Source organism: Capra hircus, chromosome 16 (genome assembly GCF_001704415.2).
Source record: "Capra hircus breed San Clemente chromosome 16, ASM170441v1, whole genome shotgun sequence".
In the NCBI taxonomy this organism is placed as follows: Eukaryota; Metazoa; Chordata; class Mammalia; order Artiodactyla; family Bovidae; genus Capra; species Capra hircus.
The window spans coordinates 3638371-3651048 of NC_030823.1; the positions used below are offsets into that span (position 1 = coordinate 3638371).

The 12678-nt window shown below is 55.8% G+C and overlaps 1 protein-coding gene across 1 annotated transcript in view; it reads left to right on the top strand.

Annotated features, from left to right (window-relative positions):
• RASSF5 (Ras association domain family member 5) overlaps window positions 8312-12678 on the top strand; it is a 75109-nt gene continuing 70742 nt past the window's right edge. The window contains exon 1 of the mRNA XM_018060091.1: window positions 8312-8805. Coding sequence (XP_017915580.1) covers window positions 8343-8805 — 463 coding nt within the window. The 5' untranslated portion in view covers window positions 8312-8342. The remainder of the gene's footprint in view (window positions 8806-12678) is intronic.

Consider the following 12678-nt stretch of genomic DNA (forward strand, 5'->3'; position numbering starts at 1 on the left):
ACGTTGTCTGGGCTGGTCCTCCATGGGAAGACCAGCGCCCTGTAAAGACCCGGGGGAGGGCTGCTGGGTGTGCTTGCCTCAGGCTTCCTGGGTGCCATCTGGGCCTCAGGCCCTGGGTCACTCAGGCCGGGCGGGCTCAGGTCCTGGGTTCCCAGGAGCCAGTAGCTCTGATGGCCCTGGGCACCAGGCCCCCTCCAGTCCGCCCCGCCCACGGGAAGTGCAGGCCAACACTCCTGGCTCCTCAGCGGCCCTGCCGGGTATGCCCCATGGCAGATTTTCCCTGGCAGCTGCGGCTGTTTCTAAGACCCTGTATGCTGGGTGGAGCCACAGGATCCCCGAAAGCCAAGTGCAGATTTGGGGGAATGATACTATCCAGGCTCTATGAGCTCATGAGCAAAGGCCAGCAGGGAACCTGCAAGAGCTTCAGTGTGATTCTGTGCTGCAGAGCCCCCGACATGGGTGCCCCCAGCCCAGCAGGGTTTCTGCTGCCCTCTCCGCAGGGAGCACAGAACTGGAGCCAGGCCCATGACCTTGACCAATTCCTCCAGAACCTGGTAAGACCCCCCCGCACCAGGTGTCTGATGACCTCTTCTCTCTGGTGATTCCTAACGTGATACTTCAAATGCAGCGCCCATTCAGCTGCTGAGACATCAACTGGGCACCTGCTGGGTGCCAGGCCCTGGGAGGGGAGCCAGAGCTACGTGGCGACTCGGGTGCTGTGCCCGCCCTTGGGGAGCTCACCCCGATGAAGAAGGGCCCTTCAGCACCACAGGAGCGGGCAGAGACAGGAAGGCAGAGCTCGAGGGGGGGCGGCCTGCGTTGCCACCGCCAGAGGGCAGGGGTCAGGGAAGGACTCGGGGAGCAGGCAGCTCCAGAGTGGGGTCTTGGCAGGTGATCAGGGTTGCCCGGCAGAGAAGGCATGGGAGGCATCCCTGGCGGGGGAGGAACGGCAGGTATGTGCTTCGCTGCAGAGCAGGCTGAAGCAGGAAGTGGGAGTTGAGCACCGGGCGGGGAGCCAGACCCAGAAGCTGCCTCTCGGCCACTCGGCCACTCGAAGGAATGCGGGCTTCACTTGGGGAGCCGCAGAAACAGGTTTTTTTAGGTCAAGCCCAGCTGGTGTTTTAAAGACACCTGTGCCTGTGTGGAGCGTGGACTGAAACTCCATGCCTACAATCCTCGTTTGTAAGATAGAGACAGTATCTTTCAAAGCTGTGGGTAGGGACAGATTCTGTGATTCCACAAGGAGTCTGAAACACTCCCTGGGGTCTCTGCACACCCTCCCAGCCCCGCCTCCCGTCGCTGAGGCCACCACACAGGCTGGGTGGGAAAACTGGAGCCCTTGTTACTTATCAGCCCATTGGTGGCTCAGGTCCATCACAAACCTTGGGGAAGAGGCCCCACAGCATTCGGATCAATGGTGAACATGCCATTAAAACAGGCCGCTCGGTTCAAGGGGCACCTGGAAGGAAGCAGTAGAGATGGGCCGGGGCCCTGGTGCCTCCTTCTGAGCCCTGGGGCCTCAGGGCGATAGTTTTTGCGACTCTCAGAATCCGTGTAGTTTCCTCTGTACAGACAGGCATTCTGGTTCAAAACCCAGATTCTGGGACTCTCCCCACTTCCTGATTCCCATCTGTAAGGGGGTGGCCCTGGAGCCTGCCTTGTGGACGTTTCCCCCATGATTCTCCCACAAGCTCTAAAGTTCAAGGACACCGAGGCAGTTTGCAGCCTCCAGTAGAGGCTGTATGGACGCCCGGTATGGGCCCGTGGGCAGCGGTGGACACTGGAAACCAGGCGCCAGCCCACAACCTGCTGGCTGAGGCTGGGGAGGCCGGTCTCAGGGACAGCGGCATGGCCTCCCTCCTCCTGGGCTAGCACGCACTCTGTGAGGCCGCCTCCCTGCGGCAGGGACAGCCCCAGAGGATCCCCACAGCCCATCATCCCGGGCTCACTCCCACACTGCTTCAGTGATTTTGCAAAGCATGGGATTCCTGGCTGCTTTTTGCTTCATCTCACACACACACATGCAAAAAAAACCTCTGTAATCCAGCAACCCCAATGGGAGGTGGTCAGGAATGAGCCAGCGTGACCTGAAGTAGCTTCAGTGTATTCTTGGAAGCTCAGAATCACTGCAGGCACTTGACGCAGTCCCGTCCTTTCCCTGGAGCCTTCATGAGGCCGAGAGAGAAGAGTGGGAGTAAGGGAAGGAGGGAAGGATGGGGAGGAAGGAGAGGTAAAGGGGTGGAGAGGGAGAGACAGAGGGGAGAGGGGGCAGAGACGAGAGGAGCCAGGGAGGCCCAGAGGAGGGACAGGCGTGTGTGTGCGCGCGTGCACACGTGCACATGCCTCCAGTGGGAAGTGGCCCAGGCCCTCTGCCCCTCCGTCTGCCCCTGCCCTGGCCACCGCTGCCGGCCACGGCGATAGCTTGGTCCTGGAACGTCCGTGGCTGTGTCTCGGCGCCCCGCTCTGGCTGAGGGCCACAGCTGCTGACAAACGGGCCTGGAATATCTGAGTTTTTCCAACAAGAGAGAAGAAACTTCCACATGGAAACCAGCCTTTTCGTGAGCCTGGCAGAGCGGCTGGGGACAGGAGAGTCCCATAACTCAGGCACAGAGGGAGGAGGCGCCCCCACACTGCTGGAAAGCCAGCCCCACCGCCTCGCATCTTACACAGTGGCGCGGCCCCAGGAGCCCTCGTGTTCCTGCTCACGCTGCCAGCCCGGTTTGCCCCTCTGGCCACCAGGCAGTGTGAAGGACCTAGAGGATCCCCCAGGAGCACTGGCGTTACACACAAAGCCCAAGCCCTTGAGAAGGGCGAGGTTCCCCCAAGCCCCCACCCCTGGCTAGTTACTAGCACAAGAAGGCAGAGAATCCACCCTGGTGACCAGCAACTTTCTCCCGGCTCCCACAGGTCCTGGGGGGCCTTCTAGTCTCCCTAGAGCAGACAGTTCCTTCATCTCTCCCTCCCTGGGTGCAGGGGCCATGGCTTGAAGGGATACTAAGAAATAAATTCTGTATTAGGTACAGGTTGGGAGCCTACAGCCGAGTTCATTTCGCTAAACGTTTAATGAGCACCTCCTAATTGCCCTGCACAGTGGCAGAAAGACTGACAAGTGAGGGAGGCAAGAATGTGCAAACCTAATTGTGAGTCATGTCAGGATGACGTGGATGCAGGAGGGACAATTAATTCGGGCTGGGGGACTCTGGGAAGACCCTAGGGAGGGCCTGCTATCCGGACTAGACTTTGAAAGTGGAACAAGATTGCAACAGAGAGAGGAAAACGGGGAAAGATTTTCTTCAAACAGCACCTACAAAGTGAGATCAGAGGTTTTAAACGCTGCCATTTGTACCACACCGGCTGGGCAGTGCCAAGGCAAAATCAGAGATCCCAATCCAACCTGTGACACCTTTGGGGGCCAGTCACATGCCTTCTCCGGCCCTCAGTTCTCTCATCTGTAAAGTAGGCATGCCAGCCACTTCACAGAGTTGCTGTGAAGATGAGGTCATTCAAGCCAAGGGTGCTTGCCATATATCAGGTATTCAATGCATGTTTCTAGAGCAAATATGTATAACACACTGCACTTTACAAAGGACCGCCACAAACACTCTAATTCCCCAACAATGTGTTGTCATGGTGCCTGCTCACAGTCTAGCAGTGAAAGGTGCTCCCCACTCTCTGAGGAGGCTGAGCTCTCCGTGCAGAAGCTGCCGGGAGGGGAAGGAAGCCGTGAGGAAGAGGCATTCTCCAGCAGTTTCTCAAGGTAAGAGCGCTTTTCCTCAGACATCTACTGAGCAGCTCACACAGTCCCAACTGCCCGCTGCCTTGGTCCCATTTTCAGAGTGTGGTCTCTGAGTCATGTTCATCAAACTCACATAAGATACAAGCCAATGTCCAGACTTAGGGAACTGATCTCTGCAGGGAGGGGCTGGAATCCACATTTGGAAGAAACTCATGCTCATAAAGTCTGGGAAGGTTGGGGGGCCGCTATGCCTGCCGCTCCTTCAGCTTGGACCTTCTTTGCTCAGGTAGACAACGGGCTGGCTCCACTCGGGGCTGTGTTTAAACGTCTGCCCCTCAGAGAGGTGCTTCTTGCCTCCAGTCCAATCCAATAGCCCCTGCTGCTCTCTGTCCCCCACCAAGTGTGCATGACCTGAGGCTCTGTTACACTCAGGTTGACACGTCTAGTAGCTGACTCTCCGCCTAAACTTCTATTAGCTTCAGGAACATGGCCATTTCACTGTCGCACCTTTGATGCCTAAAATAGCACCTGAGATGCAGTGGATGTTAGGTGATCCCTTGTTAAACGAGTAATTGCTCTGTGCTCTTAAGGACGGCAGGGAGGGGTCATTTGTGCTGCTGATCAAGTACTTCCAGCTCTTGCCATCCTGAGCACAAGAAAGGAACACACTTCCTGCCCTCCTTGTGGAGGGGGGGCTTTAGAGCTAATTCCAGCTGATGAGGAGCGAGCAGAAGTAGCTGGAGCTTTTGCGTGCTGCTATCGGAGCCTCGGGGATCTCTGCGTCCCTCTGGTTTGCTGCTGGGCAACCTGCTACGTGGCGCCTCCATCAGCCTGGATCCCTGACTCTGAGGAACAAAGTCTCCCCACCAACAGGCAAGGGGGCATGTGGTGTGAGTGAGAAAGCAGTCTCTGGGTGCAAGGCACTGGGATGTGGGGGTTGTTTACTGCAGCATAGCCTGACCTGTCCTGACAGGTCCAGTGACCCCAAGCAGACAGATGTACCAGCATAATCACTGGGAGGTCCCTAAGGCCCTTTGGGGGTTTCAGGCGACTTCAAATGCCTCCAAGCCAGACAAACCCAGAAACTTCCCCTTCAGAAAGTCAGGCCACATTCTCTCCTCCTCTTTTCCTTCCTACTTGGAAGCTCCCTGGTGGGTGGGGGCGTGGAGTGGGATGGGGTGGGGGTGTTAGGAGATAGCCTTGAAACAACTCACCCACTGGGGGAACCAAGAGACCACCTCTGAAGTGACCTCACACACTCAAACTCACTGTCAGCATCCTTCCCTTTGGTCAAAAGGAAAAACAGCACACCCACTCTTCTGGGAGTGAGTCACAAGCAGAAAAAGTCAGTGGCTCCGAGCCAAGAGGATCTGCTAACGAGGGGAGAAAACTCCCAGTGGAGGTGTCTCAGCAGATGCTGTGGTCTCGCCCTTGTGGCCAGCATGAGCAAAGACCAACCCGAGCAGTGCCAAAGTTCAACATCAGACAGTACCCCAGGTCCTGACCCTACCATGAGCCTGGAGTTTATTTAGTACTTCCCTGATGAAGGAAAATGGGCTGTGTGTGTGAGATGGGAGAGGATGCTCTTCTGGGGAAGAAGGAGACTGGGCTGGGAAAGATGACATCAGAAGAGGCAAGTTCCCGGCAGAGAGCCTCCTGCTGGGGTTCGGGAGAGGCAGCAGCCTCACTTGACCTCAGTCTCTAGCTCAGGGAGATGAACTGGGAGATAAACTTGATACATTTTTCAGGTTGGTCACATGGAATTACTTTATCTCCACTTTTTCTCCCTTCTGTCCCGGAAGCCACATGCAGGGCTCTGGCCCTGCTAGAGCGCTTTCTCCTTGCGCTCCCCCAGATCAGAGCTGGGGTAGGACAGCTAAACCGGAGCACTTTTCTGCCCAGCTCAGGAACCTGGGCAAAGGGGTTTATGCCTGATTATTCCAGACAGTCCTCAGCTTCCCAGGGCCAGAGGAGACACTCATCCCGTGAGCCTCTCCATCCCAGGAATCTGGGCTGGGCTGCCCAAACTCATGCTGAGGGGAGGGGGATGGAGGACAGAAATGGCCATTGGTGGTAATTTCACAAATGGCATCTCAAAACCGGCTCCTCGGTGACGCACTCTGCCAGGTCCTTTCTCCTTGCCACATCAGACTATCACCAGAGCTCGAGCTTGGCCCACACCCTGGGCCTCTCCCAGCCCTCTGCTCTCCCAAGGTTGGAGGAAGAGATCTTCAAACAAGTCTCAAGCCTGTGGCCAGAGGTGGATAATACAGGCTGGATTCAAGCAAACATATGCAACACAGGCTTCTGCAACGGCCTCTCGAGAACTGCTTGCAGGAGAAGTGGGAGAGATGAGGGAAAAAAGACCACAAAGGCAAATAGGTCTTTTCTGGGTCAACATCTGCAACAGAACATTGCAGAATTATCCCCCACTGTGTTCTTCTCAGCCACATCCCACTGAACTTCACCTGCTCTGCAGGGCAAAGAACAGAGAATCCTATTTTCTTCCTGCCACCTTCGATCTAAAGTAATAGACCAGCAGCGTCAACACTGCCTGGGAACTTGTTTAAAATGCAAAATCTCAAACTGTTACAGAAAGGATGGGCAAGCAACAAGGGAACTACGGTCAATGGCTACTGCGCAGCATAGGGAACTACGGTCAGTGTCCTGTAATAAACCATAATGGGAAAGAAAAACCATACAAAATCCCAAACCCCAGGCCCAGACAAACTGACTCAGAAACTCAGGGGGTGGAGCTTGGTAATCTGTAATTCCACAAGCCCTCCAGGTGACGGTGATGTATGGCAGCATTCGAAAACCACTGATGGAGAGAAAGCAAGGTTCAGACAGGGGAGAGGAGAGGGGCAGGAGGGGAGCAGAGTGGGGTGGCTGCGGCTCACAGGCCCCCATCTCCCACCTTCTGCTTCTCAGCTCTGTGCTCTTGGCCACATTCTTGCCACGCACTCAGAAACGGCCTCATGAGGTGAGAACCTTTGGTTGAGACCCAGGGATCAAAGGATCCATGGTTGCCCCCACTATGAGGGAGAAGCCGTGGGCCAAAGCAAGCTGGGCATTCCCTGGCCTCTCAACTGTTGAAATTTTAGGAATCACCTAAAAACGAACCTCCAAGGGGAAATCCAAAAGCAAAAGTGAGGATTCCCCTAGAAGACACTAGGGGGAGACCCATCTCTGGCCTGGGAAGGGGAGGGAGCAACTCAGGTCTAGAAGAATTCAGACCATGTGTTTCTCAAGTTGATTCGCTGGTGACCTCTACTAAATCAACCAAATTGAACCGCACCTTTCCAGAGGACAGACAGTGACCACTGAGTCAGAGTGATGGAACCAGAGAGGAGGAGGAAAGCGTTAAGTGTCTGCTCACTCCCAGTCCAGTTTCCAGCTAAGGAAACTACAGAGGCTAGAGAGGACCCAGGGTCACACAGCAGGTCTGTGACGGGACACAGGTTCGGAGCCCCAGCAAGCCCGGTTCCCCACCCAGGAGAAATGGGCAGGGCCGCTTACCTACTTGGTGCGACACAGGGCTAAAAGACAATGCTAGCCTTTTGTTCAAAAACTGTTAAGGCTTTCAAGGCAGGACAGCAGAGCATGAAAAGAGGAGGGGGAGGTTGTGAAGCCTGTCCTCGGACTGACAGAAGGGAATCTCTCTCTGAGTCCCACAGGCGGGCTGTCCACACCAGGTGCAAAGCAGGGCTTCTGCGGGCGGGGGTGGTGGTGGTATTTCCACAGTAATTACTAGAACATCTATGGGGAGAGGCAGATTTGACTTAGAAAGGAAAGCTCTCCCAACCCACGGGGGCCCGGAGTGTTGGCACGGACCTAGGATCACCAGAACTCCAGTCTTCCGGGAAAGGACTCTCCTACCGGCCAGGGCTGCTGAGAAAGGGGAAATCCAACCAGGGTGAACGCGGCGCGCGGACAGCCCGCTGCCATCAGCATCGGAAGCGTCCCCCGCCGTCACGGGACTCGGAGCCGCCGTGGGCCCGCGAGCCGCAGCCGGGCATCCCCTGCGTGCGCCCGGCTCGGGGCGCGCGGGGGCGGCGGACTGCGGCGAGCGCCGGAGGGGAAGGGCCGGGGGACGCGTGAAAACCGGGAGGCCAGCGGGCCGACTCTGAGCCGGTGGACGTCTCGCTGGACCCCCATTCTCCGTTTCTAAGCCCTTCCCTCCGGCCCGCTCCCTCCTCGGGGCGGGTTGGAGTGTGGATTGGGGGCGTGGGAACCTGGGGTTGGCGGGTGAAAATCTGGGGTTGGGGTGAAGGATGGGCGAGGAGAGGAGGCAGGGCTGAAGGCAGGAGGCTCCCACAGAATGCCTCTTCCGAGTTGTCCTGTAAAGAAGCTTTCCACGTGCAACCCTTCAGCTGCCCCGGCTACCTGAAGACAGCCCGGAATCCACACTCGCCCAGGCGTCCCCACTGCCGCCCCTGTTCAGGGCGGTCGGTGGTTCCCTTGGCTCGTCCTTCCTGCCTCTCCGAGGTCTCCCCGCCCCCGCCCCGCCCCGCAGGCTGCGGTCCCTTTAAAGGCGCGCCGGTCTGGGGCCGCCCCGCTCTCGAGGCGGACTCGGGAGGAGCGCCAGCGCGGAGAGCCGCCCGGCATGGCCATGGCGTCCCCGGCCATCGGGCAGCGCCCGTACCGGCTGCTCTTGGAGCCAGAACCGCCGCGCTATCTGCAGAGCCTGAGCGGCCCCGAACTGCCGCCGCCGCCGCCGCCCCCGGGCCACTCCTCGCGCCGCTGCGCCCCCGCGCCCCTCTCCACTGCGCCAGGGGCGCACGAGAGACGCGGTGCCCGGAGGGCCGCCCGGGGGGACCCGGAGCCCCAGCCCCGGGCCTCCCGACCCGCTCGCCCTCTCCGGCCTGGTCTGCAGCAGAGACTGCGGCGGCGGCCTGGCGCGCCCCGGCCCCGCGACGTGCGCAGCATCTTCGAGCAGCCGCAGGACCCCCGCGTCCCGGCGGAGCGAGGCGAGGGCCACTGCTTCGTGGAACTGGCGCTGCGGGGCGGCCGCGGCTGGTGCGACCTGTGCGGGCGAGAGGTGTGGCGGCGGGCGCTGCGCTGCGCTAGTAAGTGTGAGGGTCGGGGCGGGGCGGGGCTGGGGGGCGCGGGAAGACCGCAGCCCGCCCGCGAGAGGCTGCGAGCGAGCGGGCTGGGGCGAGCCGAGAGGGGGCGCTGCCCGCTCCGGCTCCGGGGGAGACCAGGGGTTTCACCGAGGGAGGTAGCCCCTGGACACACTCTGCTCCTTAGTGCCCTTAGGTATGCTTAAGCGATATTTAACAAACACCTCTTCCTCTGACAGGTGAGCGCCTTGCCCCTCTCCAGAAACAGCCAGTACACACACAGACACACACACACACAGACGCACACACACACAGACACACACACACACAGACACACACACACAGAGGCTGGGGTTGATGCCTGATGCTACCAGATCATTCCCTTGTCTCCAGGGCCCTCTCTTGCTTTTTTGTAGCTTCTTGAGAGTGGGTTGTGAGGCTACTCTTGAGATGACCGGTTGGCCCCTGCTTATTAGGATAATGGCAGATAACTTTGTCTGCCTGCCTGTGGTACACCCTTCCTCCAGGGTGACCTGTGGGGACAGGGAAGAGACCTGGTTGGGCTTTGGATGGACAGAGGCCATGAGGCTTGAGAAGAGGGTGAAGTGACCCTGGATCCATGCCCTCTCCGGCCTTCCACCTCTGGCCCCTCGGACCTTTGCCCTCTGCTCTGATGTTTGGCTGGGCCCTGCTTCCTCCCCTTCCTCCTACTGGCTACTGCACCAGGCATCAGGCTCGAGAATTACCCAACTACCTGCCCTGTCTCACTCTCCCCAGAGCTCTCAGGTCCCTCCAGCCTCCTCCTCTGAGCCAGAATCTTCTCAAAGCCTGACTATAAACCACTGGACATCCACTGTATAGATTTTCTGAGCACATTTGCGGTCTTCTTGGGGGTTTGTTATTTTTCTCTTCCAGCAGTTAGGTGTGTATATTTCTTCAGTGATGTTTCTTTTCTTCTTTTCCTATTAGATTTATCTAGAAAAATAGATTTTCTTGTTAGACTTCTCTAGAAATATAGATTTTTTTCCTATTAGATTTCTCTAGAAAAATAGATTTCTTCTTTTCCTGTTCCCCACCCCATATTTGCTGTCATATTTGATGATACCCACCCCCATGTGCGTATGTGTTTATATAGATATTTTAAATATCTGAAGCACAAAGTGCAGACGATGGTACAGGGTCTAGAAAGCCTCTCTGGAAATGGCCTGGGGTTGCATCTTTCAGCCAGGCCTCTTCCCTCATGGCAGCAGCCCCCATCTCCCATCCAGCTGTGGCACTGTGCAGCAGCAGCTGTTACGCCCTCATCAGGAAAGCCTGACCCGGCCCCTCTGCAGTCCCCAGCCAAGGCTGCTCAATGTGCTTCCCACTGCAGCTGGCTTCAGGGAAGCAGAGCTCAGACTCGAAGCCAGGATCCAGCGGAAGAGGAGTGTGGGAGGTGGCGGTGGCTTCTGCTCCCTCCACCATCAGAACTCAGTTCAGGTGCTAATTAATAAGGAAAGGGGGATAGACACAGAAATGTGTGATGTGGGCGGAGGGCTGCTGTCACTTGGCAAATCGCCCTGACCTTCAGTAGAATCAAATGCAACTTTCCCACAGATGTGTTTGCAGCTTTTGCCCTCTCAAGGGCCCTGGGATACTTGACTGCCTCCCAACAGCAACATAGAGAGGCAGTATCCTCTTTGTAATGGGTTTTAATGTGCTGGAATCCCAGGAAAGCTGCTTCACTGGAATTCTCGTTTGCATGAGGACACTGAGGACGTCCAGTTAGTCCAGTGGTTAGGACTGGGTGCTTCCGCTGCGGGGTTCGATCCCTCATCGGGAAACAATATATTGCAAGCCGTGCAGCATGGCAAAAACCGAGAAAAGTTTAAAAGTTAAGAGTGGAAAAGACACTGGAGGACTGTATCAATTGTTGAACATTTGGCATATAGTTTTACGACTTGCGGGGCTGTTATTGGTAATGGTGTCTGTGTGTTTATTTGTGTATATGCGTGATACTCCATGATTAAATGAATTTATGCAGGGCTTCCCTTGTGGCTCAGCTGGTAAAGAATCTGCCTGCAATGCAGGAGACCTGGGTTCGATCTCTGGGTTGGAAAGATCCCCTGGAGAAGGGAAAGGCTACCCATTCCAGTATTCTGGCCTGGAGAATTCCATGGGGTCTCAAAGAGTCGGACACAACTGAGTGACTCTCACTTTCATACTTTCACATTAGACAGTTTCTTGTGAAAGGAAGCCCCAGGTGAATAGTGATTTCTGCGTGACTTGGTACCCCTCAGCTAGGTGGGTTAGTACCAACCAGGGATGTCTGAACACCAGAAAGGGAGCAGAGTTGGAATCAAGGGGCTACAGAGAGGAGCCTCTGTTTGTCATTATTAATATTAGCAGTTGAGAAATGTTCTAATGGCTGGCAGGTAAAGACACAGCAGGTCAAACTCACCAATCATCTTTCTTTCAACTGAAGTTCTAATTCCATGGTGGGGTGGGTTTGTTTTATCTTTGTTTTAAAAAGCAAGGATCAGAAACATGACTTGTGAAGGGCAGTACTCTGCAGTGCCTAAGAGAGCAGCCTGGAACCAGAAGACCTAGGTTTGAATCCTCATTCTGCCGATTAGTCTCTGTGTGACCCTGAGTACCTCTGTGTTCCACTTCTGTGTTTTAAAAAATGGAGATGATAGCATTACCTTCTCAATTGTGTTCATGTGAGAATTAAATGAATTAACATATGGAAAGGGCTTAGAACAGTGCCTGGTAGAAGGCAATGTAAATGTTTAGGGCACTATAAATGTCATTATCATCCCCTCCCATCCAGCAGCTGTAACAATTTGCCTGGGCTCCCGACACTTCTTAGGATCACCTTTCCAAACAGTGGGAGCAGTTTTCCAACTCTGCTTGGTTGCTGAGCGGATGCGGGAAGAGGGTGTCCCGCGCAGCCCAGGTGGGGCCGTGCCGCTCCTTCCTGCTGTGGGCGTCCTCGCAGCGTGTTGGTGGCCTCGAGGTCATCGGGACCCTGGCATCTTGTATTTGTACCACTTGTCCCCAGCACAGAGCCCAGTCTCGTGCCTGATAAAGGCAGTCTGTTTTCACTCTTAAATCTCCCAGCTCTTGGAAATACGCGTAAATGTCTTGTGTAAATGACATCTGTCTCAGCAGGAGGTTGACACTGGGTGGGAGCTATGTTGGCAAAATGGGCTTTTAATAAGCGAAGCTTTTAGAAAACTGTCTTCCCACTGCCTTTTCCGTGAAAATTCCTCTATCTCAAGCTTATCCCTACTTCAAGGACTATAACGGAGCTCTGGTTAATGCTGGATTTGCCAACAGGAGACGTTCAAAGTTGATATTCATTTCTAGGATTAAAGAACTCGTGTTTATTAGATAGAGAAGGAAATCTGGTGGGGACTGGGAGGGGGAGAGAGAGAGATTATATGAAGTCGTGTGTGGCGGGGGTGGGGGTGGGGGGAGAGTGGCCGTGGTGAGAATCCGTTTCCAGCATCCCAAGAGGGAATGGCCAGTAGCATACAACCCTTGGAACCATCACAGCCTGCCCTTTGCCTTTATTCTCAGGGGATGTCCCTATAGGTTGTGGACCCTTTCTTATACAGAAGGAACATGGAGTTAACCTTTCATCTTATTTTGGTGGATGCATTAGCCATCTTGGAATAGGAAATGGTCTGGAAAATGGGAAAAGCTAAGTCCGACTCAACACTGAGAGAGGGATACTTGGACATCCCTTGCACATTACTAGTGGAGCGGGTCCTCCCCGGAGGGGTGTGTTCGGAGCTGTAAAGTGTTACGTGGTTGGGGTTGTAGGGTGAAGGGGGGCCCTGGAGCTCACCATCCTGACCTCCCCCTCCTGTGGGAGACCTGTATTGTGGTGGG